The sequence below is a fragment of the Mustela erminea genome, chromosome 4, assembly GCF_009829155.1.
Source record: "Mustela erminea isolate mMusErm1 chromosome 4, mMusErm1.Pri, whole genome shotgun sequence".
In the NCBI taxonomy this organism is placed as follows: domain Eukaryota; kingdom Metazoa; phylum Chordata; class Mammalia; order Carnivora; family Mustelidae; genus Mustela; species Mustela erminea.
The window spans coordinates 87,864,617-87,884,168 of NC_045617.1; the positions used below are offsets into that span (position 1 = coordinate 87,864,617).

General features: G+C 41.9%; 3 protein-coding genes across 11 annotated transcripts in view; 1 reads left to right on the forward strand and 2 right to left on the reverse strand.

Moving 5' to 3' along the window:
• Window positions 1-1,077: 1,077 nt before the first annotated feature.
• Window positions 1,078-7,155, reverse strand: OARD1 (O-acyl-ADP-ribose deacylase 1). 3 transcript variants are annotated; one of them, XM_032339883.1, is made up of 6 exons: window positions 6,818-7,155; window positions 6,084-6,163; window positions 5,601-5,745; window positions 4,606-4,664; window positions 3,451-3,563; window positions 1,078-2,124 (listed from the first exon to the last, which is right to left on the reverse strand). In XM_032339883.1, the coding sequence occupies exons 2-6, from the start codon at window positions 6,120-6,122 to the stop codon at window positions 2,022-2,024; spliced, it is 459 nt and encodes a 152-aa protein (XP_032195774.1). In that variant the 5' UTR covers window positions 6,123-6,163; window positions 6,818-7,155; the 3' UTR covers window positions 1,078-2,021. The 3 variants fall into 3 exon arrangements, with proteins under 3 accessions (XP_032195774.1, XP_032195773.1, XP_032195775.1); XM_032339882.1 differs by having other exon boundaries at window positions 6,802-6,916; XM_032339884.1 differs by lacking the exon at window positions 6,818-7,155 and adding an exon at window positions 6,717-6,806.
• Window positions 7,156-7,349: 194 nt separating this feature from the next.
• Window positions 7,350-19,552, forward strand: part of NFYA (nuclear transcription factor Y subunit alpha) — a 29,481-nt gene continuing 17,278 nt past the window's right edge. For 2 of the 7 annotated variants that reach the window (XM_032339871.1, XM_032339874.1), the window contains exons 1-3: window positions 14,614-14,705; window positions 16,256-16,342; window positions 19,151-19,297. In XM_032339871.1, coding sequence (XP_032195762.1) covers window positions 14,631-14,705; window positions 16,256-16,342; window positions 19,151-19,297 — 309 coding nt within the window. In that variant the 5' untranslated portion in view covers window positions 14,614-14,630. Of the gene's footprint in view, window positions 7,574-14,590; window positions 14,706-16,255; window positions 16,343-19,150; window positions 19,298-19,552 lie in introns of those variants that run through there. The other 5 variants (XM_032339875.1, XM_032339876.1, XM_032339872.1 and 2 more) reach the window with 4 other exon arrangements.
• TREML1 (triggering receptor expressed on myeloid cells like 1) overlaps window positions 14,484-19,552 on the reverse strand; it is a 78,985-nt gene continuing 73,916 nt past the window's right edge. Inside the window, exon 6 of the mRNA XM_032339879.1 lies at window positions 14,484-16,583. Within this exon, the coding sequence (XP_032195770.1) occupies window positions 16,515-16,583 (69 nt within the window). The 3' untranslated portion in view covers window positions 14,484-16,514. The remainder of the gene's footprint in view (window positions 16,584-19,552) is intronic.

The following is a 19,552-nucleotide window of genomic DNA, read 5'->3' on the forward strand; positions in this document are numbered from 1 at the left end:
AATACTGTGCTCATTCTATCATGCCATGCCTCTTCTTCCCAAGCCTCGAGTGTGATAAGTCATCAGAATTTGACCCCCAGACTATCGGCAAATGACAGAGCACTTTAACACATCTCCACTGAATCTCAGAATTCCACTTAACAGTCAGTCCTCCCAAGAATAGTCTTTGTTTGAAGAATCTTAAAGGCTCATATTCCATGAAAAAAATTAATCCTAATCCCTTTAAATGTAGAAGCCTACAAAACCAATGTTTTGAGCCAAGAGGGAAGATTTATTTGCATAGTTAAGCAAAATACTTTGATTCTAAGTTTCCTCTTACCATCCCACTCTCATTTTCTGTATTGTGTATTCATTCTCTTTTTTCCCCTTCAGTTTTACTGTATGTGGACAGAAGCAAAGCTTCAAAAACCTCAGTCTAAGTTCAACAATGAACTTGGCCCTGCACTACTCCTACCCCAACGATATGAACTTGTCTGTTCCAGAGATACAGAAAAAGTGAAATACTTTTTGAAACTGCTGCCTCCTATCATGCTATAGTGTGATAAGAACACAAGTCTAAAGTACAAAGATTATATTTAACTGGTGTTTTCCTAGTGTTTCAACAAGCCCCTTCTGAAATCCAGTTCTTTTTATGCTTGAGAAAGCAACAAGTCCTACAACATACCCAGAATTCACCCTAGTGAGAAAATCAATAGTAGGTCTGGTTAGTTTAACTTTTTATTTAAGTAGGCTCCATGCCTAATGTGGGGCCTGAACTCATGATCCCAACCTTAAGAGTTGCATGCTCTACCGACTGAGCTAGCCAGGCAGCCCTGTTTTAACTCTTACTACCATAGTAATGGTAAAAGAGAATTCCAGTAGTTTTCCCAATACCTTTGCTCCTGAATCCAGGAACCTATTCTCTCACTGTAAACACCAGAATGTATAAAGTGCTGCTCTCTTAGCTAAAGAAAAAGGGACTAATATATACTGTTCATCCCATTATGATTCCTACACGATCACAATCCTCTGCAGCTTAACGACACCAAGAAACCTAGCCAATTCCCCCACCCCACCCCAAACTAGAATTTTTTAAGGAAGTGGGCCTTTTTCTTAAAAGATTCATGAAGGATTTTGTTGAGAACCACCAATTTGTTGAGTCATTACTCACCCTAAGCAATTTAGCAGACATTTCATATACATTACTTTACTTGCTCCATGACTGAATTCAGACCCGTTTAATCACATATGTTATGTGGTAGACAGAAGAGAGGACGAGTTCACCACGAGGAAATTCTAAACACCTCCCTTCCCAGTAACGCTGACCCATAGTTCTTATCTGTTCTTATTTCTTCTCACCCTGCTACTCTTCCCACAGGATCTTTTGTCTGATTCTTCCCCAATTAGTTACAGGCAAATCCTCCATTACCACGTCCAGAACAACAGCCATGTGCACAGAACTTCACTGGACCCCCTAAGAAAAAAATATTTATTTTTCCTTTTCCGTCACCACAAATTTCTTGTTAACAATGTTAAGACTCATTTTTGTAATTTAAACAAAACCAAACCCATAATTCTCTCCTAGGATGAATATGACATAAGGATAATACCAAGCAAGCTCACAAATGACAAAAAATGCAAAACGAATTGAAATGTTCATCCTTCCTGAAATTTTTCTTATTAACAGCAGAGAAGTAGAATCAATGCTGCCACCTAGTGGCAAGCTGAACAAGTCAGGTAAGTATCCTGGATCAAAACGGGTCAGAGGCCAAACATCTCTGATATCCTTGCCTATTATGGGGCATTCCACTCCTTACCTTCCTGAATGTGGAAAAAAAAAAAAAAATCACAGCAACATTTCCCAAGCAATCCCTCCTCCAGAATCCCAGTCCCATCATGAGAATTCAGCAACCCAAGTCTGGCCTGTGACACAGACTACTTCACATGAAACTTTCTTCAGACCGTTTTCCGTCAGTTCGTCCAGCGCTACGGTCCAGTAGGGATGACAGGAGACCACGAACACATCCACAGCACACCTCTGTTCACAGTGTGTACACAGTAATTCTGATATCTGTGGCTTCAAACACCTCTTCAATCATTGCAGATACATTTTCCCATTGCAGACGATCAAGACCACATCCAATTCTGAAAAAGACAAAACAGCTCCACGGATTGTGATGAAGGTACCTAGGAAATCATTTCTTCACCTTCCTTTGGGCTGTACCCACCCAAAGCATAAAGACAAATGATCTGGCCTCACAACTATGGTGGGAGTTTGGAAGTGAATTCCTGTAGTGAGTCACCTAAGGCTGTTCCTAGATAGCCCCAACATCCAACAGCTGTTGCTTCTCTTTTGCTAGTAAGATGCCACTTCTCAGTTGTTTGAGGCTACCTTGAGAAAGTACCTGTGGTGACATGGGAGACTATCATTCTTTAGCTATTAATAAAAACTAGCTGGGATTTTAAAAACACACTTATGATAATGAAATGCTAAGGAAGATAAAAAGAGGGACAAAGGACAGGATCTCTGCAAAAAGGAAATCAAAATGAAATGCTGGGAAATGCCAAGCTGATTGCAGTTCAGGTGAGAAACCTGAGTCAAGCCCACAAAACTCTCCTACCTGGCACCTTTCTTCTAAGATGTTACTCTACTGATCCTCAATATCCCTAGGGGTAAAAAGTTTAAAATGGCTAATTTCATACAGTCTGATAATTAAGTCCCTAAAAACATTATGACAAAAACACACAAGAGTTTCTGATACGGAAGATACGAATACATTAAAGCCCAGGATAAATGAGGGATTTTGTAGCTACATTCATAAGTAACTTGGGGCTTGAAACAAACCTGCACACATGGTCAGCACTGACTCAAAATTAGACTGAAAGGAAGAGAAATGACCCCAAGCCTAGTTCCTAAAAAGAAAGTAAATAAAGAGTATATTGCACCCCCAAAGCCATTCCCTTAAGCTCCCAATAGCAAGGATCTAAGACATTACATAAGGGACTTATCCTCTGGCTACTACCCACACTGAACACAAGCATGCAGTGTAAAAGGCAGTGATAATTTACAACCTTCTTTGCACCAGATTAACAAGCTTGGGACACATGAAGTGGCCCAGAAGAAAATCACAATTGCTCAGTCTTGGTTCTTAGGCCTTTACTGCTTCAAGAACAGAGCCTCAGTCTCCTCAGGCAGAAGACACCCAGAATTCAACAAAGGTGAGTGACCAACAGGTCCTCCCTATGAAGTAGTCTGAAGCAGGAGGTGTTTTAATTATCCTGATTCATTCAACCCAGGCTAAGAAATGAATATAATGCAGCTTAAAGGCTAATCACTGGTTCACTGATTGTTAGAAGTTTTTCAATTCAATTTTTCAATATAAGCCTATATTTTGAGTTAAGCTTTCAAGTCAGACAGCAAATTCCACCACACAATTAAAAGTCTTTATTCAGGGCCTGGGATTTCCTTGCCTGGGCATGGAGAGGTCGGTGACTCCATTCTTCAGACAGTGGGACTTCATGGCCTCTAAACTCTTCTGCAAATTTTCGTAAGTTGGCTTATGTGAAGCCCTTTTCTTGGTAATCTGAGTACAAAGAATGAATTCAAACTTCCATTAGTCCAAAATGACAGCCAAAGAAGAGCCATCACATTCTCCCAACATCCTGATAATTAAAATAAATATATTTCTACAGGAGAGTTTGGAGCAGGATGACAAATGTCATATATTGTCTTTTCCAGTAATGGAGGCCCTCAGGAAAATCTACTAAAAAAAGCCCGAGAAACCCAGACACTGTCATGTGATAACCTTTCCTTTTCCCAAGAAGCCCAGATTAGCAGGCAGTGCCTATTGTCTATTGTTTTTAAGCAAGGTAGGTCAAAGTCTTTGTGCCACTTCCCCGAGATAAGCAATATATCTGCAACAAGGAAGAACCAATACCACCTGAAAACTTCCTGTTAGGTCTATTTAGAAACCACATATATGCTTTTTGTTTCTCTATAATGAACAAAGAGAAACTGGTAGTGTTCCAAACAAGACTGGAAGTCACACTGGCTTTAAGGAGAACATCCAAAGGCCTCAGGACATGTCCCCACTCCGTGTGCTGTCCAAATCACATATGTAGTGGGTTGGTTGCTCTAAGTAACCCAGCACTATCACCAAGAACCTGCACTCTGCACTCCTTCTGGGGCCTGAAGACCATTGACAGTGAAAGAATCCCACATTGAGGCAAAAGGCAGGAAAAGAGCTAAGTAATACCAGGCACTGCATTCAACAGAGGAGAGGGAGATAACTCCTTTGGGCAATATGTCTTTTGAGACATTACTGGTTCTATCTCATTATAATTAGGAAAGAATTAAAGTATGTGGGACATCCCTAACTTTTCCAAGTCTTAAAACAGAGGCTTTTGGTGGCTGTCACAGTACTCTCCACCACGGAGCTGGGATGCAGCCTTAGGTTCCTTTCTAACCCAGTGCTCCAACTTGATCTGAGTGAGCATAAGATCAAAAGCTTTTTGTCATCTTTGGTTGTCTAGAATCATGATCAACAAATACAGTACAGCCCATGTGTTCACCAGAGCTTATGACCTAGTGAGAATTGACATAGTGAGAAATGACCCCCATCTTACCAAGTAATATATATATCGCCCATCTCTCTTCAGAACAGCCACTTCTCCAGATTTCTTTTCTAAGAAAAAATTATTTAATAGTAGAAGGGTAAAAAAATAAAAAAATAAAAGCACCGATTTGCATTCTTCAATTAAAAAAAAAAAAACTTTACAGATCTGAGTTCACTTCAGAGCTAAAAATACTTTTCACTTCTGAAGAAACAGTCCCTGTAACACTTTCCTCCTTATCAGCCTTCCTTAACTTCCAGCTTTCTTTATTTTTTGCTCATTTTCCTCTTACCCCATCTTTTGTCCTGACCATATTTTCAAATACACCCATATTCACTTTAAAAACTTTAATGATTTTTTTCACATACAAAGAGTTATTATGCTAAGCATTGTGGAGAACACAGATGTATAAAAGTTCCTAATTACTAATGAATTTTCAATGAAGAGACAGTGTCACATTTATAAAGAACTACAATAAAAAACAGTAAGAAATTGTTTTAAATGAATCACCAGCAGAGACTGGCCCAATAAGCCTGGACTGTGATCTCAGCAATTGTTTCAGCAGCTCTACAGGTGGATCTAACACTTCTCTCTGGTTTAAAATCTCTGGTAGAAAGTGATGGGAAGGGTCTATAAGGAAGAGGTTTCTAAACTCCTCTTTGAGGAGTAAGTACAATGTGGGTAAACAGAGGATCCTGAATGCTGAGTTAATACCTATAGAACCCAAGCTAAACACTTCAGTTATTAAAGGTTCAGAAATAAGTGGAGTAGTATCAACAAACTTTTAGGACAGAGAGAGATTAGAAACCTTTATAAGAATTCAAGGTTGGTGTGATAAAGACCCAAACTAGAGGCTACTTTTGTAGAGAAAAACCTGAGTACTTACAAGTACTCAGTGGTTAGGAACCCTGCTCTCTGCATGTGTACCTGTCTAATAACTAAAATATAACAGGAGATCAAGATGCTCTCGACAAGGCAGACTAATTCAGCGGTTTTTTAAAACTCACGTTGATTTAACAGTTCCTGCACCCCTCCAAATTTCTTCTTGAAGAGGACAGCTATCCCAGCACCCATTCGACAATCCTCACTGATACAGTGGGCTAAAGAGTCTGTTTTGGGGCATGCAAAAAGGTCTCCTTTCACATAAGTGATCTAAAATGTCAAAAGGGAAAGAAAAAGTTTTATTTGATACAGGAAAACACTAAGTTGTTTCTTTCATTTCCCTTTACTGAATCCCCCACCACTGTCCCTCCGTGATTTAAAACCCGACCTGCAGAACTTAAGGAACTACAACAAATTAAAGTGTTTGTAAAAGGAAAGTGATGCACGGTTTCTGCCTAGGACTGTATCAGCCCTTCTGAAGTAAATCGGCTGGAGCGGGGCGGGAAAGAAAGACAATTCAATTATTGCTTTAATTAAAAAGTGTTTATGCTTTTGACCTCAATTATTCTGAATTTCAGTTCACCAATAAGTTAATAGTTGTTACGCACTCTGCTTCCTTCTGAATCTTCATTAGGGCTGCCGGCCATGATACTGAGTTGCTATTTCCAGAACTTAAGTGTCTCTTCGGCTATGAGAAGGAAAAAAGGAAGTAAACATGCTTAGGCGGCTGAATATATTCTATTCAAGCTGCTCTGGCCACCCACTTGGCAATTTCTTCCCCCACCATTTATCGCTGAATGTGAGCTCGTTCAGCCTCTAGGAAGTAATACAAAACTCCCCTGGGGCAAGGATGAGGAAGAATGACTAGGTCCAGAGGCGGCCGGCCTCCGCTCGAATTTCGCGCTTTCCTGGAGCGCCCCGCTCGGCCGGCGAAGAGAAGACGGTCTCCACGAGGCGCCTCCTCCTTTCTCCGCGCCCGAGCGAGGCGCATTGAGGACAGTCTCCTCTTCTCCGCCTGACCAAAAAAGTATTTCCCCAGTGGGTGTGGCCCACAGGAAAAAGGGAGGGACTTGGCCACAGTCCCGAGAGCCTCAAACGAGGAGTGTCCGGACCAGGGGAGTGTACTGCCGAGCCGCCAGCTCTGAAGAGGGAAAGCAAGCCTCTCAAGGAAGACTCGTCCCCACCTGCTCTTGGGGGAACAAGGGAAGGAGTCTAGAGAGGCCTCCCATTCTGTCTCCTACCCTAGGGCGGGGCAGCGAGGGCGTACAGCCTGTCCTGGGGTCCCGGGGAAAGGAGCAGAAAGACTCGCTCAAAGCCTCAACGTACCGGGGTTACCCTTCACCTGGAAAAGAGTCGGCCGTTGCGAGGTCCCGCCCCGCGGTGACGGGCTCCAGATCCGGCCCTGGTAGGTGGGAAGCAGCAGACGAACCTAGACGCGGAGCCAATCCCGCCACAGCCCTTAGTGGCACGCACCTAAAATGGCCGCCCACCCCCCAGGAGCGGGGCGGAAACAAGCCCCTCTAGCTAGCCCGCCGAACTCCCACTCTTTGGTAATGGCCGCCGGACTTCCGGCGGTAAAATCCGTGGACTGTCCCGCCGCCGTCCGGGCATGCGTAACGAGACAGCCCACCGCAAGTGGGGAAGAACGGCGCTTGCGCATGAGCCCCACTGGTGTGTCTCCAGCGGCCGCAGAGAAAGGGGCGGGCAGTTGGCAGAGGAGATAGTTAGCGCCTGCGTAGTACTATGTTTAGGGCGGTGTTTGAGTTCAAGGATCTGGCGCGTCTAGAAGGCGCCTGCGTATTCCTTTAGCCGGCGATGGTGTCAAATCAGGGAAGTGGGCGTGGCTTCAGGACACGCCTGCGCGGTGCTCCTTCAACTGGGGGTGGGGCGAGCCCGATGTTGGGGTTAGGGGGCGTGGTCTCAGAGGCGCCTGCGCGGAGGCGGTTGGAGGGAGGCCCGATTCCCCTTTGTTCGGGTTCGCCATTTTGCGAGGCAGCGGCAGTGGCGGCGGCAGCGGCGGCTGGAGCCTCTGATTGGGTTTCGGGGTCCGGTACTGGAGCCAATCAGCGCGGGCAGCGAACCGGGGGAGCGAGGCACGGTGAGTGTGAGGAGCCAATATCCAGCGGCCCAGAGCCGGCCCCAGCGCCCCGATTGGCGGGTCTCGCTGACCACTCAGGAGAGGCCCAGGCGCCCGTCGAGCCCCGGGAGTCTAGCTGAGCCTAGCCGAGCGGGGCGGCCGGCGGCCCTGGCCCCGGGCCTCTGAGTGTCCCGGGCCATTCTCGGCCGGGGCCTGCAGGGGGCCGCCCCGCGCGAGGATGGCGCCCTCGGGAGCGAGCATCTCCGGGTTCACACTCTTGCAGGGTGCCTGTGCCAGTTGGGGATGCCTCCCCGTTCTCCCGATTCTTAAGCCCAGTTTGTCAGGCCCAGGCTCGGGGTTGGTGGCCTGCCTGCCACGAATGCCCCTACACTCAGGTTCACGCACGCCCGGGGCTTTGGCGGTCTTCTCCAGATCGTTCCAATAAAAAAACTGAAACCCGCCCTTGCACTCTCCGTGCTCCAGCCCTCGGGACGGGCAGTCTCCCGCGGGGCCCGCGATCCCCAGTCTTCCGAGAGTCGGGTCCGCCTGTCTGCAGTACCCCTGGGTCGCGAGTGAGGCCTGGGGAAGGTACGCGCCGCGGCCGCAGGGCCCGGAGTGCGGCGGGGAGAGGAAGCCAGCCCGCCCCCTCCTTGGCTCTCTGCGGGCCCGCCCCCGCTGTCTCCCGGGCCAGGGGAGGGGGGTCCGTTAGTGCGCCCACTCCCCTACCCCGCCGCGCCCCTCCTCGCAGCACGCTCGTCCCGGGTCTCCGGCCCGGCGCCGTTACCACCCCCTTTTGGCTCGTCATTTCCTCTTCTCCCCGCCCCGCTCGCCCGGGCAGAACCGCACACCTCCGTCTTGGAGTCCGACCAAGCGGTCTCCCTTTCTTGTCCTGGCTCTACAGCCGCCAGTGCATTCGGTGCCTGGAACCTCACTCCTAGAAGATTGCCAGCCCTGCGCATTCCTTTTCCTGGAGGCTACACAACTTGTTTCTCATATTATTAGTTTTCCCCGTTGCTCATCTTGCGAACTCTCCCTTCTTTGGGAATGTAGAATTCTTTTTTTTTTTTTCCTTTCACTTTTCGGTGTCACTTTGCATGTGTCAGGCTTGACTCGTTAGTTCAGTCCACAGCCATCTCTTGATTTATTATTTTTGTTTTTTAAGCATACTTTCTAATTCCATGTTAACGTTTTCTATTCAGGTATTTGTAGAAACTTAACAGTGTTGTGGGGTTTCGTTAGGGTGAAAAGAAATCATTGACAGCCATGTCTCTAGCAATTAGTATGTGCCAAGCATCACTCTATATGCTGGGGAGAAAGTAGGGAGAGGTCAGTTAAGGATCGTACTGCCTGGTGAAGATTAACAAGTGAACAACTAAATAATACTTAAAGGTTACTGCTATAAGGAGGCCAAGTTCAATTCTGTGAAGTTACTGGTGTGTGAGTACTAACAACCTTGGTGTCAGACTATATGTTGCCACACTTTTCACTGGCCTTAAATGACAGTAGAATTTCTTCTGACAGGAAAGAATGGAAGGGCATTAGTCACAGAGAAGAGCATGTGCAGAGACACCAAACTGTGCTGTGTTTGAGGGGAAAGGTGGAGGAAGACACTGGACAGTACTCAGGAGAATTAAGGCTGGAAAGCCCCGGTGGTAAAAGGACTTGTATATCTTGATAAGGGATTTTCAGAAATAGTTGGGTTTTGGATGTTCAGATGGAAGAAATCCTGGGGTGTGTTTTTTTCCGGGGTCTGAAAAATGAGTTTCTGAACTCTGGGCTTCTGCAGTACAACAGTAGCTGAATTTGGGGAAGAAAGGAAGATTTTTCTCCCAGGACTTTAAAAGTTTTTATTCATGTGAAGCATCTTCTAAGTCGTGGCAAGTGCACTGGGTCTTAGGTATATGGTGCCCATTTTTATGATCACATTAAAGGTCATGAAACTGACAAATTTCAGAAAACTCTTCCTGGTCCCGTGCTCTCTCCACTACTAAAGCTTCGAAGAGGGTTTGTTTTCACTTTTTAGAATGTGTTTGATGCGTTCAGATATGTTTTTTGAAACATATTTGTTTTCCAAACATTGTTTTAACCTTGGTATGTAAAAATGGATATATAGAGCCTCTTTAAAACCACTGGGCACTTTCACTAGACTTTTCTTAAAGGCAGTTACAAGTTAGAGTCTGGTTGCTCTTGTGCTAAACATCTCTAAAGCCTCCACCTGTCTGCAGAAGAACTTCTTTGCCTGGAATTTCAAGAGGTAGTATTCTGGCCTCTAGCTTTCTCTTGACAATGGGGCCTTTTAGCCTGCTATTCATATTCTGAAATTACTGTTCTTGTTTTTATGCTGGCTCTTCATGGAGAGTACTCCGCCCCTCCCACATCATCACATGTATAAATTCTGCTCACACTGTGGACCGGTCAGGTGCTACATTTTCCTAAAGCCTTCCTTGACTTAACCTTTCCCCAGGTGGAAGAAATGCCTCTTCTCCCTGTTACTGGTTTACCTTGTTTCTCACTTAGGGTTCCAATATAGCTTTTTACTTCTTTACCAAACTTAAAGACTCTTTGAAGTTAAGATCTTTATCAGAGTTTTCTTCTTATTTCTGAAACCTTCAGGATGGTGTCTGGCAAATGATGCCTCATTAGTGGAGACAAGGAACAAATTAGGAACTCCAGTCTGGAAATCCCTTGGACAGTAGGGAAGCTGGACAGTCCTTAGTTCTCTGGTCTTTTATCAAACACAGATGAGGACCCATTTGTTGAGTTGTGAAGTCACTTTAGTGGGTGATGCTGCTAATTTTTTTACAATACAGTAGGAAGTATCTGTGCATCTTATGTTACATAAAGATAAGCACTTGTGGACATTTTGTTGCAGTTACTTTTTTTCTGTTAGGTGTGCAGTGATTTGTGGGCAAGAAGATTTGAAGGCATTGTTGCAATCTTTACCTGGTAGGGATTATTAAATACAGTAATTCCAAAGGGCTTTCACATGCTTATGGTTGAGTTTTGGAAGTTTTAGCTTTAAAATGTGTAGGGACACGTAGAATGGGTTACTGGTAGTTAGCTATGTTTAGCTCTGCACCTTAAAGCGGGGAGGAAGAGGATTTTCATGCTAGCAAGAATATACACACACTCTTTGAGAAAGAAACATCCAAAACTATGTTAGGATTGAGAGCTAGACTGAGTAAATCTGGCTGACTTAATTTTTTTCAAATGTTGGACAGAAAAGCACTAGAGGATACACAATGTCATATTGTATTGCAGTTTTGCTAACTGAAGCTCAAGGTAGTAGGAGCACATGGCTTCTGTGAAACCAGTTGTGTACATATTCACCATTAGCAGTCTCAGTATCATGTTGCAGCCTGAATCCCTCATTCATCGGAAAGAAAAATGCTGTTAGATTGAGAACCGCTTCCTTTTTTACCCTTCAATGTACAGTGGATTGAAGTGTTTTTATTACTAGCATAAACTAGTTGGGAAAATCTGCATGATGTTCTGTTTTACTCATTCTCGTATCCTTCATAAAATAAATTTCTGGAAATTAGTGGTCATGGAAAAAAATCTCATACAGGAAAGGGATTTGGGCAGGGGAGTAGATGGTGGAGTGTTGAAAGAAGATGTTCCTTCATGATCCCAATTTTTTAAATCAACTTTATTGAGATACAGTAAGACATAAAGTAATCATTTTTTTAAGTGTTCGTTTTGATGAACTTGGGTTTATATACCTATGCGACGACTGCCATGATAAATATATATAAAACATATTCATCATCCCAGAAAGTTTCAGGTGCTCTATCCTGATCAACTTCCCACCCCTATCCTGCCCTGCCTTTCCAGTCCCAGGGAACCACTGATCTGCTTTCTGTCTCTAGATTTTTGGGCACCTGGGTGGCTCAATGGGTTAAGCCTCTGCCTTCAGCTCAGGTCATGATCTCAGGATCCTGGGATCGAGCCCTGCATTGGGCTCTCTGCTCAGCAGGGAGCCTGTTCCCCACCCCACCCAACCCCACCCTGACTGTTGCTCTGCCTACTTGTGATCTCTCTCTCTGTGTGTGTCAAATTTCTCCTGCTTTTTGAGTTTCATGTAAATGGAATCACTTACACTCTTTTGTTACCAAGATCCTTAATTCTTTAATTTTATTAGTTTATAAACATAAATACATTGTAGTGAGGTTAGAGACAAGGTAGTTTAGGGAAGACCATTTACTTCCCTGGCAGAGCCATTTAATGTTGCTGAAAACTTGATTTCTGTACTGTTCCAGAACCTCAGGAGCCGACTTAGTCAACCAGTTCCGAAGAGAACTGGTGTAAAAATCAAAGTCATTTTGTCAGTATACAATGAGAAATAACAAGTTCATTTGTGTTACTGATCATATTTGGTTTCTGTTGGCGTATCTGTATGTAAATCCAAATTATAGTTAGATAGTTGCTTGGTGAGCATTCCATCAGAGCAAGGGTAGTGAGTTAGAGAACCATATGGCCACAGAACAGCATGCAGTGATGGCACAGTCATCCTGTCACTTATTTATGGCTCTTACACTCTTACTCTGCATACCATTTTGGTGATGAGTAATAAGCTATACACGTATTTTAGTATAAAAATTTTCAGACATACAATAAAGTTGAAAGAATTGTACAATAAACCCCAGCATATACCCATCACCTAGCATCTCTTGTTAACACTGTACCATATTCAATTTATCAGGTATCTCCATCCATTCATATATCAATCCATCTTATTTTTTTGATGCATTTCAGGGTGAATTTTAGACCTAAATATACTTCTTCCTAAATACTTGCACATGCACTTGAATATATTTTTATTTCTCTCACACCATATTGAGACAGTTTACAAGTGATTAATCTCATCTACCATGTGTGATTTATGGAGAGTAGTGCATTTCTTTGCCTACGTAATGTGCAGTTCATTTTAGCTCACATAACTTTATCATTCAAATTTTAGAATTTATGAAAGCCTGGAGAAAAATTGGGGGTGAAGATTTATCTACATTTTGATTATATATACATGTACCTTTCTCATACTTCCAAGGTGAATAACTCTTTGATGGTAATTGGTATAATTTTGGTAGTTGCTATAATTTTTAAATTTTTGAGTCAAATTTATCTAAGGTTCTCAAGTACCATTTCTTTTCTTTTTTTTTTTTTTTTAAAGATTTTATTTATTTATTTGACAGACAGAGATCATGAGTAGGCAGAGAGGCAGGCGGAGAGAGAGGGGGAAGCAGGCTCTCAGCTGAGCAGAGAGCCCGATGCAGGGCTGGATCCTAGGACCCTGAGATCATGACCTGAGCCGAAGGCAGAGGCTTTAACCCACTGAGCCACCCAGGTACCCCTCTCAAGTACCATTTCTATTTATCTAATTGCATCCTTATTTTTAAAAAGTCTTTAAGTGAGCAGGATTAATTTGACCAAGGCCTGAATATTTGATAATATTTAGGGACTTACTCCTTTTCTAATGTTTGAAATTATACTATAGAAACGATATTGTGGCCTGATGGTAACGACAAAGGAAGAGTCCTTCCTCTTTAGAGATAAAGATAGAATTTTGGAATAACAGGGGCGCCTGAGTGACTCAGTCGTTATTTGTCTGCCTTCAACTCCGGTCAGGATCCCAGGGTCCTGGGATGGAGCCCCCTGTCTGGCTCCCTGCTTGGCAGGAAGCCTTCTTCTCACTCTCCCACTCCCGCTGCTTGTGTTCTCTCTCTCCCTGTGTCTCTCTCTGTCAAATAAATAAAATCTTTTTTTAAAAAAAGAATCTTAGAATACTACAGTGTCTGGTATTTACTTTAAAATAATTCAGGGGTGGGTAGAAAGTAGATGAGCTGTGTAAGGATTGACCATGGGGTAAGAATTAGAGATGGCTGTGGGGGCTCATTAATGATGTTCTCAGTACTCTCTTTTTTTTAATTTTTTTTTTAAGATTATTTATTTATTTAGAGAGCATGCATGTGCACACATAATCAAAGGGAGGGACAGAGGGAGAGAATCTTCTTTAGATTTATTTAGAGAATGTGCACTAATGTGGGTAGGGGCAGAAGGAAAGGAAAAGAGAGAATCTTAAGCAGACTTCATGCTGTACATGAAGCCCAAAGCAGGGCTTGACTTCACGACCCCAAAATCACGACATGAGCCAAAACCAAGAGTCTGACACTTAACTGAGCCATCTCGGCTGCTCCTATAACTGTTCTTGCATAGGTTTGGAAATTGCCATTAAAAAAAAAAAATTAAAATTATATAATAAAGGGTAGGATAGAATTAGGTCTATTAGGTTGGCATTTGAATGTAAGAGTGGGGGAAACTTAAGTTCTTTCTAGAGAAACTCGTAGCCTTAATATGTCATGTAAAATTTTTCCTTCTATTTATAAACATCATTTTTGCCATTAGTATAGCTTTTTATTTCTTGCTCTGGATTAAAATGCAAATTCCTAAACCTTCACTTGAGCTTTCTTAATACTACTTAATGGAGATTTTGATAAGCAAAATGGCTAACTTCAGGTCTGGGTAATTTCCTTACTAAATAATAAGCCATGAAATTTTACATTGCAGACCATGTGTAGCGAACTAGAGTAACACATTTGGTATTTTATTGGCAGGCAGCAAGAATGTGCTACAAAATAAAGAAACTGTTTATCTTCTAAAATACGCGTGCAGACCTTAAAACCAGTGTTAAATAGGCCTTGTAAAAACGTGATATTGTGGTTTCATGAGTATTCCTAAATTTGAAATGTTCCCCCGGTAGTATTGAAGGTAAGGCTGCCAATCAGAAATGACTAAAAGCACTTTGAAGACATGTGAAATGGCATTATGGTATTGTTGGCCTGAGTGTGCCTTGTAATCCTAGTTACAAATGATGTCAAAAATGAACGTTTTCTGTTCTCTTACCCTGTTTACTTTCAAATAAAGCCCAGCATTGAGTTATCAATGTTAATCATCTGGCAAGGCTTTTATTAACAATCTCACTTAGTTTCTTTCCAACCCTTCTAATAGGAGTGCATTTCGCAGTCTTCTAGGATCTCCTGAGTGAAACTCACTGTGGACAGGATTCTAACTTGGAGGGATCATGGAGCAGTATACAGCAAACAGCAATAGTTCGACAGAGCAGATTGTTGTGCAGGCTGGACAGATTCAGCAGCAGGTATGGAAGTACAACTGCTTTAAACAGCACAGCTTTGGAGCACCACTCAAGTGGGGAATTTATTTAGAGGTCCCAGATCTTACGAATAATAGGTCTGGTGACTTGTGCCAGAATGCTTTTTGAAGATTGGTTGTGCTGGGATTTCTCTCATGAGCTCTGTGTTCAGTCCATGACAACATAAAATTCGCTCTTCTCAGGAGTCTTGTGTAATACTGAATTGCCCATTTCATTTTGCTTAAAGTCAAAACCTGGTCTGTTCTCAGATGGAAATGTGGAGGGTTTTGTTTTTGTTTTTTCTGGATTCAGTTTTGTTGTTTCTCTTCTTGATTAAACTAGCTTTGTGATCTTTCAAGGCTGTGGCATAGTGATAAACCAAGATAGTCAGTATCCAAGAAATCCACTGTTCTTTGATTTGATCCGTCACGGTGCTTATTCTGAAAAGCTGTAGTTCAACATGAGGTGAATACTTAGCCCCTCTTAGGAAGCACATACTAGAAAGGAATCCCCTGTTGGTTTATTCCTTAATAAGATAGATTGCTTTTTTAGATTTATACAGAGATTACATTTTCTGATGCTCTTTACTAGCTTTTTATTTTAGTAAAAGTTTACTTGTGTTTCTCCCTAGAAGAAAAGACATTCATTATGCATCTATTTGACCTTAGGCCAAGATTGGGGAATGTTTTGTTTCCAAAAGGGAACTTAGAGAATACAGAAAAGTAGATGATAGGGAGTGCAAAAGCTGTTTTGATGGTAACTTGTTCCTAGCTAATGATCAAAGGAAGGAGCAACTTTTGATTAAAAGAAAGTAATTACTTAAACTCCTTTGCTAGCTTTTCCTTCCACAGGCAGCTGCTATGTCTCTGGCAGCTTCCTTCAGCTGCCTGCTTGGGGAAGGGGATTCCACAAAGGGCCTTCTATTCACAGAATCGCCCTGATGGATAAAGTCTTTTTCTTTCAGAATTTATCATTAAAGGATATAAAAATTAGGTTAAATCACTGAAAACATTGCTTCTAAGGTAATCCAATTGAGTAGAAGTTATCTTAGTTTTGGGCCATAAGAGCAGTGACCAGCATGAAGATGATTTTGGTTCACAGTGACTGCTTCATTCTTCCTATCTGGTCATTACATTTAAGTCCCAGAAATTCTTCACTGTAGCTTCAAAGCTGTAAAAACCTGATAACTTTGTTGTTGTGAACTCATTTGAGGAAATAAAAAGCATTAAGATAACTCAAAGCAGAAGGATCAAATGCTTATTTCTGGAGGGAAGGAGTTCATTAAAAAAAATTGTGTTAATGATGGACAACTATTGTTTTTGAGTCATGGAAATGTGTTTTGAGTTTCACTCTGGGGATAGAGGGCTAATATCTTTGATCCTGCTATGACAAAACAGCTTCAGTGTAGGGAGTCTCTACAGTTTTGAAAGTCTTCTTGGGTGGGACTGTTGAAAGAAGATTCCCTCCCTCTCCCACAAGAGGTAAGGTGATCTCATATCTTGAACTCTCCATTTCCTTCCTGACACATTTCAAGCTCTTCCTGTTCCTGTTCTCAGCAGCAGGGTGGTGTCACTGCTGTCCAGTTGCAGACTGAGGCCCAGGTGGCATCCGCCTCAGGCCAGCAAGTCCAGACCCTCCAGGTAGTGGTGCCCTCTCTGATTCTCTGTAAGCCCTGCATGAACTTCTTCTGTCCTCATGTCTGGTGCTGTTTGTGGTAGGATCTCAAGGAGGAATGGCAAAGCCAGTTGCATGTTTTTGATGCTGTTAACTTGTCTTTGAGGCTTATAAGATTCCAGTTTCCTCAATGTTTCATGCCTAGTTGTGTAGCGACCCCAGTATCAATTTTCTAAAATTGAATTGGCTGTTGTGTTTCTTTGGGAATACTTGGGAAGGAAATGGTATAAGCGACGGTAAGAAATTCTTACAATTGACATTAGAATCTATTTAGATCTCAAGCTCTATGATCAGAATGCACGGTAAAATTCCTATTTGTATTTATCATAGTGGAATAAAAAATAACTAGGGTTAGATTATGTTTTATTTTTATTAAAAGGGCAACTCAGCTGCAGAATAATCCTTTTACTTTGCAAGGTTTATCTGATCAGTGAATCTTGTTAATCTCTTAGCTGCTGCCTTTTCACTACCTTTCCTGAGGAAACCATGTCCAGTTTTATTACTACATTTGCAAAGATTACTGTGTATCTCTTCCTCAGACAGAGGTGGAATATGCTTTCTATAAGTCTTAGGTGTTACAGCCTATAAGAATTCTTAACTAGAGCAGTTCCCTAACATTATGTATTGCCAAACTAAATATCCTAAATTGGGGTTATATTTTGGCCAGTGCCTATGTAAAAATGAGAGTAAAAGCCCAAGTTTTTTCTCTGTCTGTGGGTTACTTTGATGAAAATGACTCTGTTTTGAGAAATTGACAAAATTTGAGTGCCCTTCCTTTTTTCCTCCATTGAATGGAAATGATTCAAAGTAGGACTTAGAATGTAGAACTGGCATCTTACTTCAGTGCTGCGAAGCACCTGGCAGTTACCTGCCCCTCGTAATCATTTCAGCCCTACCCACACAGTTGCCACATGTAGTACCTGATGGTAATATGCAGTCAGTTCTGGACATAAATTAGACTGAAAAAATGCTGAGCTTATAGGTACTCCTAAATATGTTCAAATCTCAGAGTTCAACAGCTTGTTCTTCATGTTTTTCATGCTTGCTTCATCTTATTGATACATAAGACAGTATTGTCATTAACCCCTTGTGGAATGGGAATGTAACATGCTCTTAACTGTATGGCTTCTTGTCTGATGCATGTGTCCTTGTAATCATTCATATGTTGTAAACACAGTGGGCTCCTTGGAGTCTCAAATGGTTTATCATGTATACATTTAGCATGTCAGGGGAGAAGTTCAAGATGATGGGTAGTCAGAAACTTATGAACAGTTGGGCCTTAAAATTTATGTTTCTTACTTATGTAGATTTTATTTAAAAGAAATGGAAACACTTTATGTAAATGATGAAAACCTTTCCTTTAGGGGTCTCATTATTTTGGAGAATTTTTAATACTTCTTGCAGTTACTCATTTAATAAATATTCAGAACAATCTTTTCTGATGGAGTATATGCAAACATTGGTGTAGCAAAGGGAATTTAATTTGATAAGGAAGGGAGAAAGCATGAGAGAATCAGATTATAAATTCCTTTAAAAAGTAAAGGGGAATTTCTCAATGAACAGTTTATGAAACTTAGGGTTTAAATGTTCCTAAAGATTCTGATGCATTTGATGGTGGTGGTGGTGGTGGTGATGAGGAAGAGGGCACCTTAATAGCTAATCTGTTCATCTAGGGAAGACTGACCTTTTAACCAATTACTGTTATTTGAACACACTTTTCAAGGGAATTAAGAATTAGAATTCATATTTTAATCATATGAATATTCTTGTGTTCTGTTACAAATAATTCCTCAAATTATTCCTCAAGGACAGAATCTGAAAATGAAAATTTTGGACTTGTAGCTATTCTTTTGGACGTTCCATTTCATTCTAACATGCTTGTTTTTTTGGCTTTCGGAATGCAGTCAGTTAGCTAGGTGTTTTTTATATTGGGATTTAAGATGTTACAGAGCACGTATAATGCCCTGGCTTGTAAAGTACTGTTTACTCATAGGAGCTTGAAAGTTGGGAGTTTTTTGGTACACTTGAGTGTATTAATTCCCATATTTATCACTGTTTCTTTTAAAACTAAAACAACTATGCAGATATTGGAGGGTCCAGTGTGAGGAATTCACCAAAGAGCTTGAGAACTGATCAGAAAATATTTCTAGGCCTTCCCTAGTGGGCTCTTGAAACAACCATAGGACTAGAATTCCCAGAGTGATACAGAGAATAAAAGTTGTATATTTCATTTATGCTTGAGAGACTATAGGGAGAAAGGGTCTTCTGCATAAGCTTCCAGAGCTGCTTGCTACCCATCCTTCTGGAGTCATTACTAGGTGGTTTGATTTATTCCTTTCAGGTTATGTAGAATTTGCACTCACACACCATCACCACCATCAGCCTTCCCTCTCATTGCCTCCTCTCCAGCCTTTACTAGAAACTATACCTGAATGATAGTCTCAAAAGGCACATAGTCTGGATGTTTTGATTAAGTGCTTCTCATGGATTTAGCCTGTATTTGATGACAAATGCCTTATGTCTGTTGAGACTTCCTCAAGACCCTGGATATACTTCATTATATCTGACCTTAAAGTGTTCAATTTGGCGTTTAGTCAAAGATAGAGCATTTTTAAAGAAGATAACTTAAAAGACAGGGACTTGAGACTTACTTTCTTAGTGTCTCTTCTACCTTTTCCCCCTCTATCAAGGCAGCAGAATAGTTCCAGTGATTATCTTTGGTAAAAATCATTTTGTGTCTTAGGTTATTTCATTGTTCTTATCTTATTTCCTTCTAGGTTCAGGGGCAGCCATTAATGGTACAGGTCAGTGGAGGCCAATTAATCACATCAACTGGCCAGCCCATCATGGTCCAAGCTGTCCCTGGTGGACAAGGTCAAACCATCATGCAAGTACCTGTGTCTGGGACTCAGGGTTTGCAGCAGGTGAGCGATGCAAAAAAATGTTCAGACAGAATATCAGAGTAACAGAGTAGAGGTTTTAAAGAAGAGCTTGTTAGAAACTGTTTGACTGTTGATTTGGCATTTAATCATTTGCCACCCTACATTCATAAAATTAGTTAATTTTCTGCTTTTGTACCACAAGTGACAAAAGAATTAAAGAAATTGGAATGTCTCTGGTAAGGACTAAAATGTTAGGTATGATCTTGAATCAGTATATAAAGAATACAAAAAGATGAG

Excerpts from the sequence above, each read along its gene's own strand:
- OARD1 (XM_032339883.1), bottom strand. The coding sequence starts at position 6,122 with ATGGCCGGCAGCCCTAATGAAGATTCAGAAGGAAGCAGA. Across the intron at positions 3,564-4,605 it reads GGCGATATATATATTACTTG|ATTACCAAGAAAAGGGCTTC; the intron begins GTAAGATGGGGG and ends CTTTGTACTCAG. Across the intron at positions 2,125-3,450 it reads ACCGACCTCTCCATGCCCAG|AATTGGATGTGGTCTTGATC; the intron begins GCAAGGAAATCC and ends TGTCTTTTTCAG.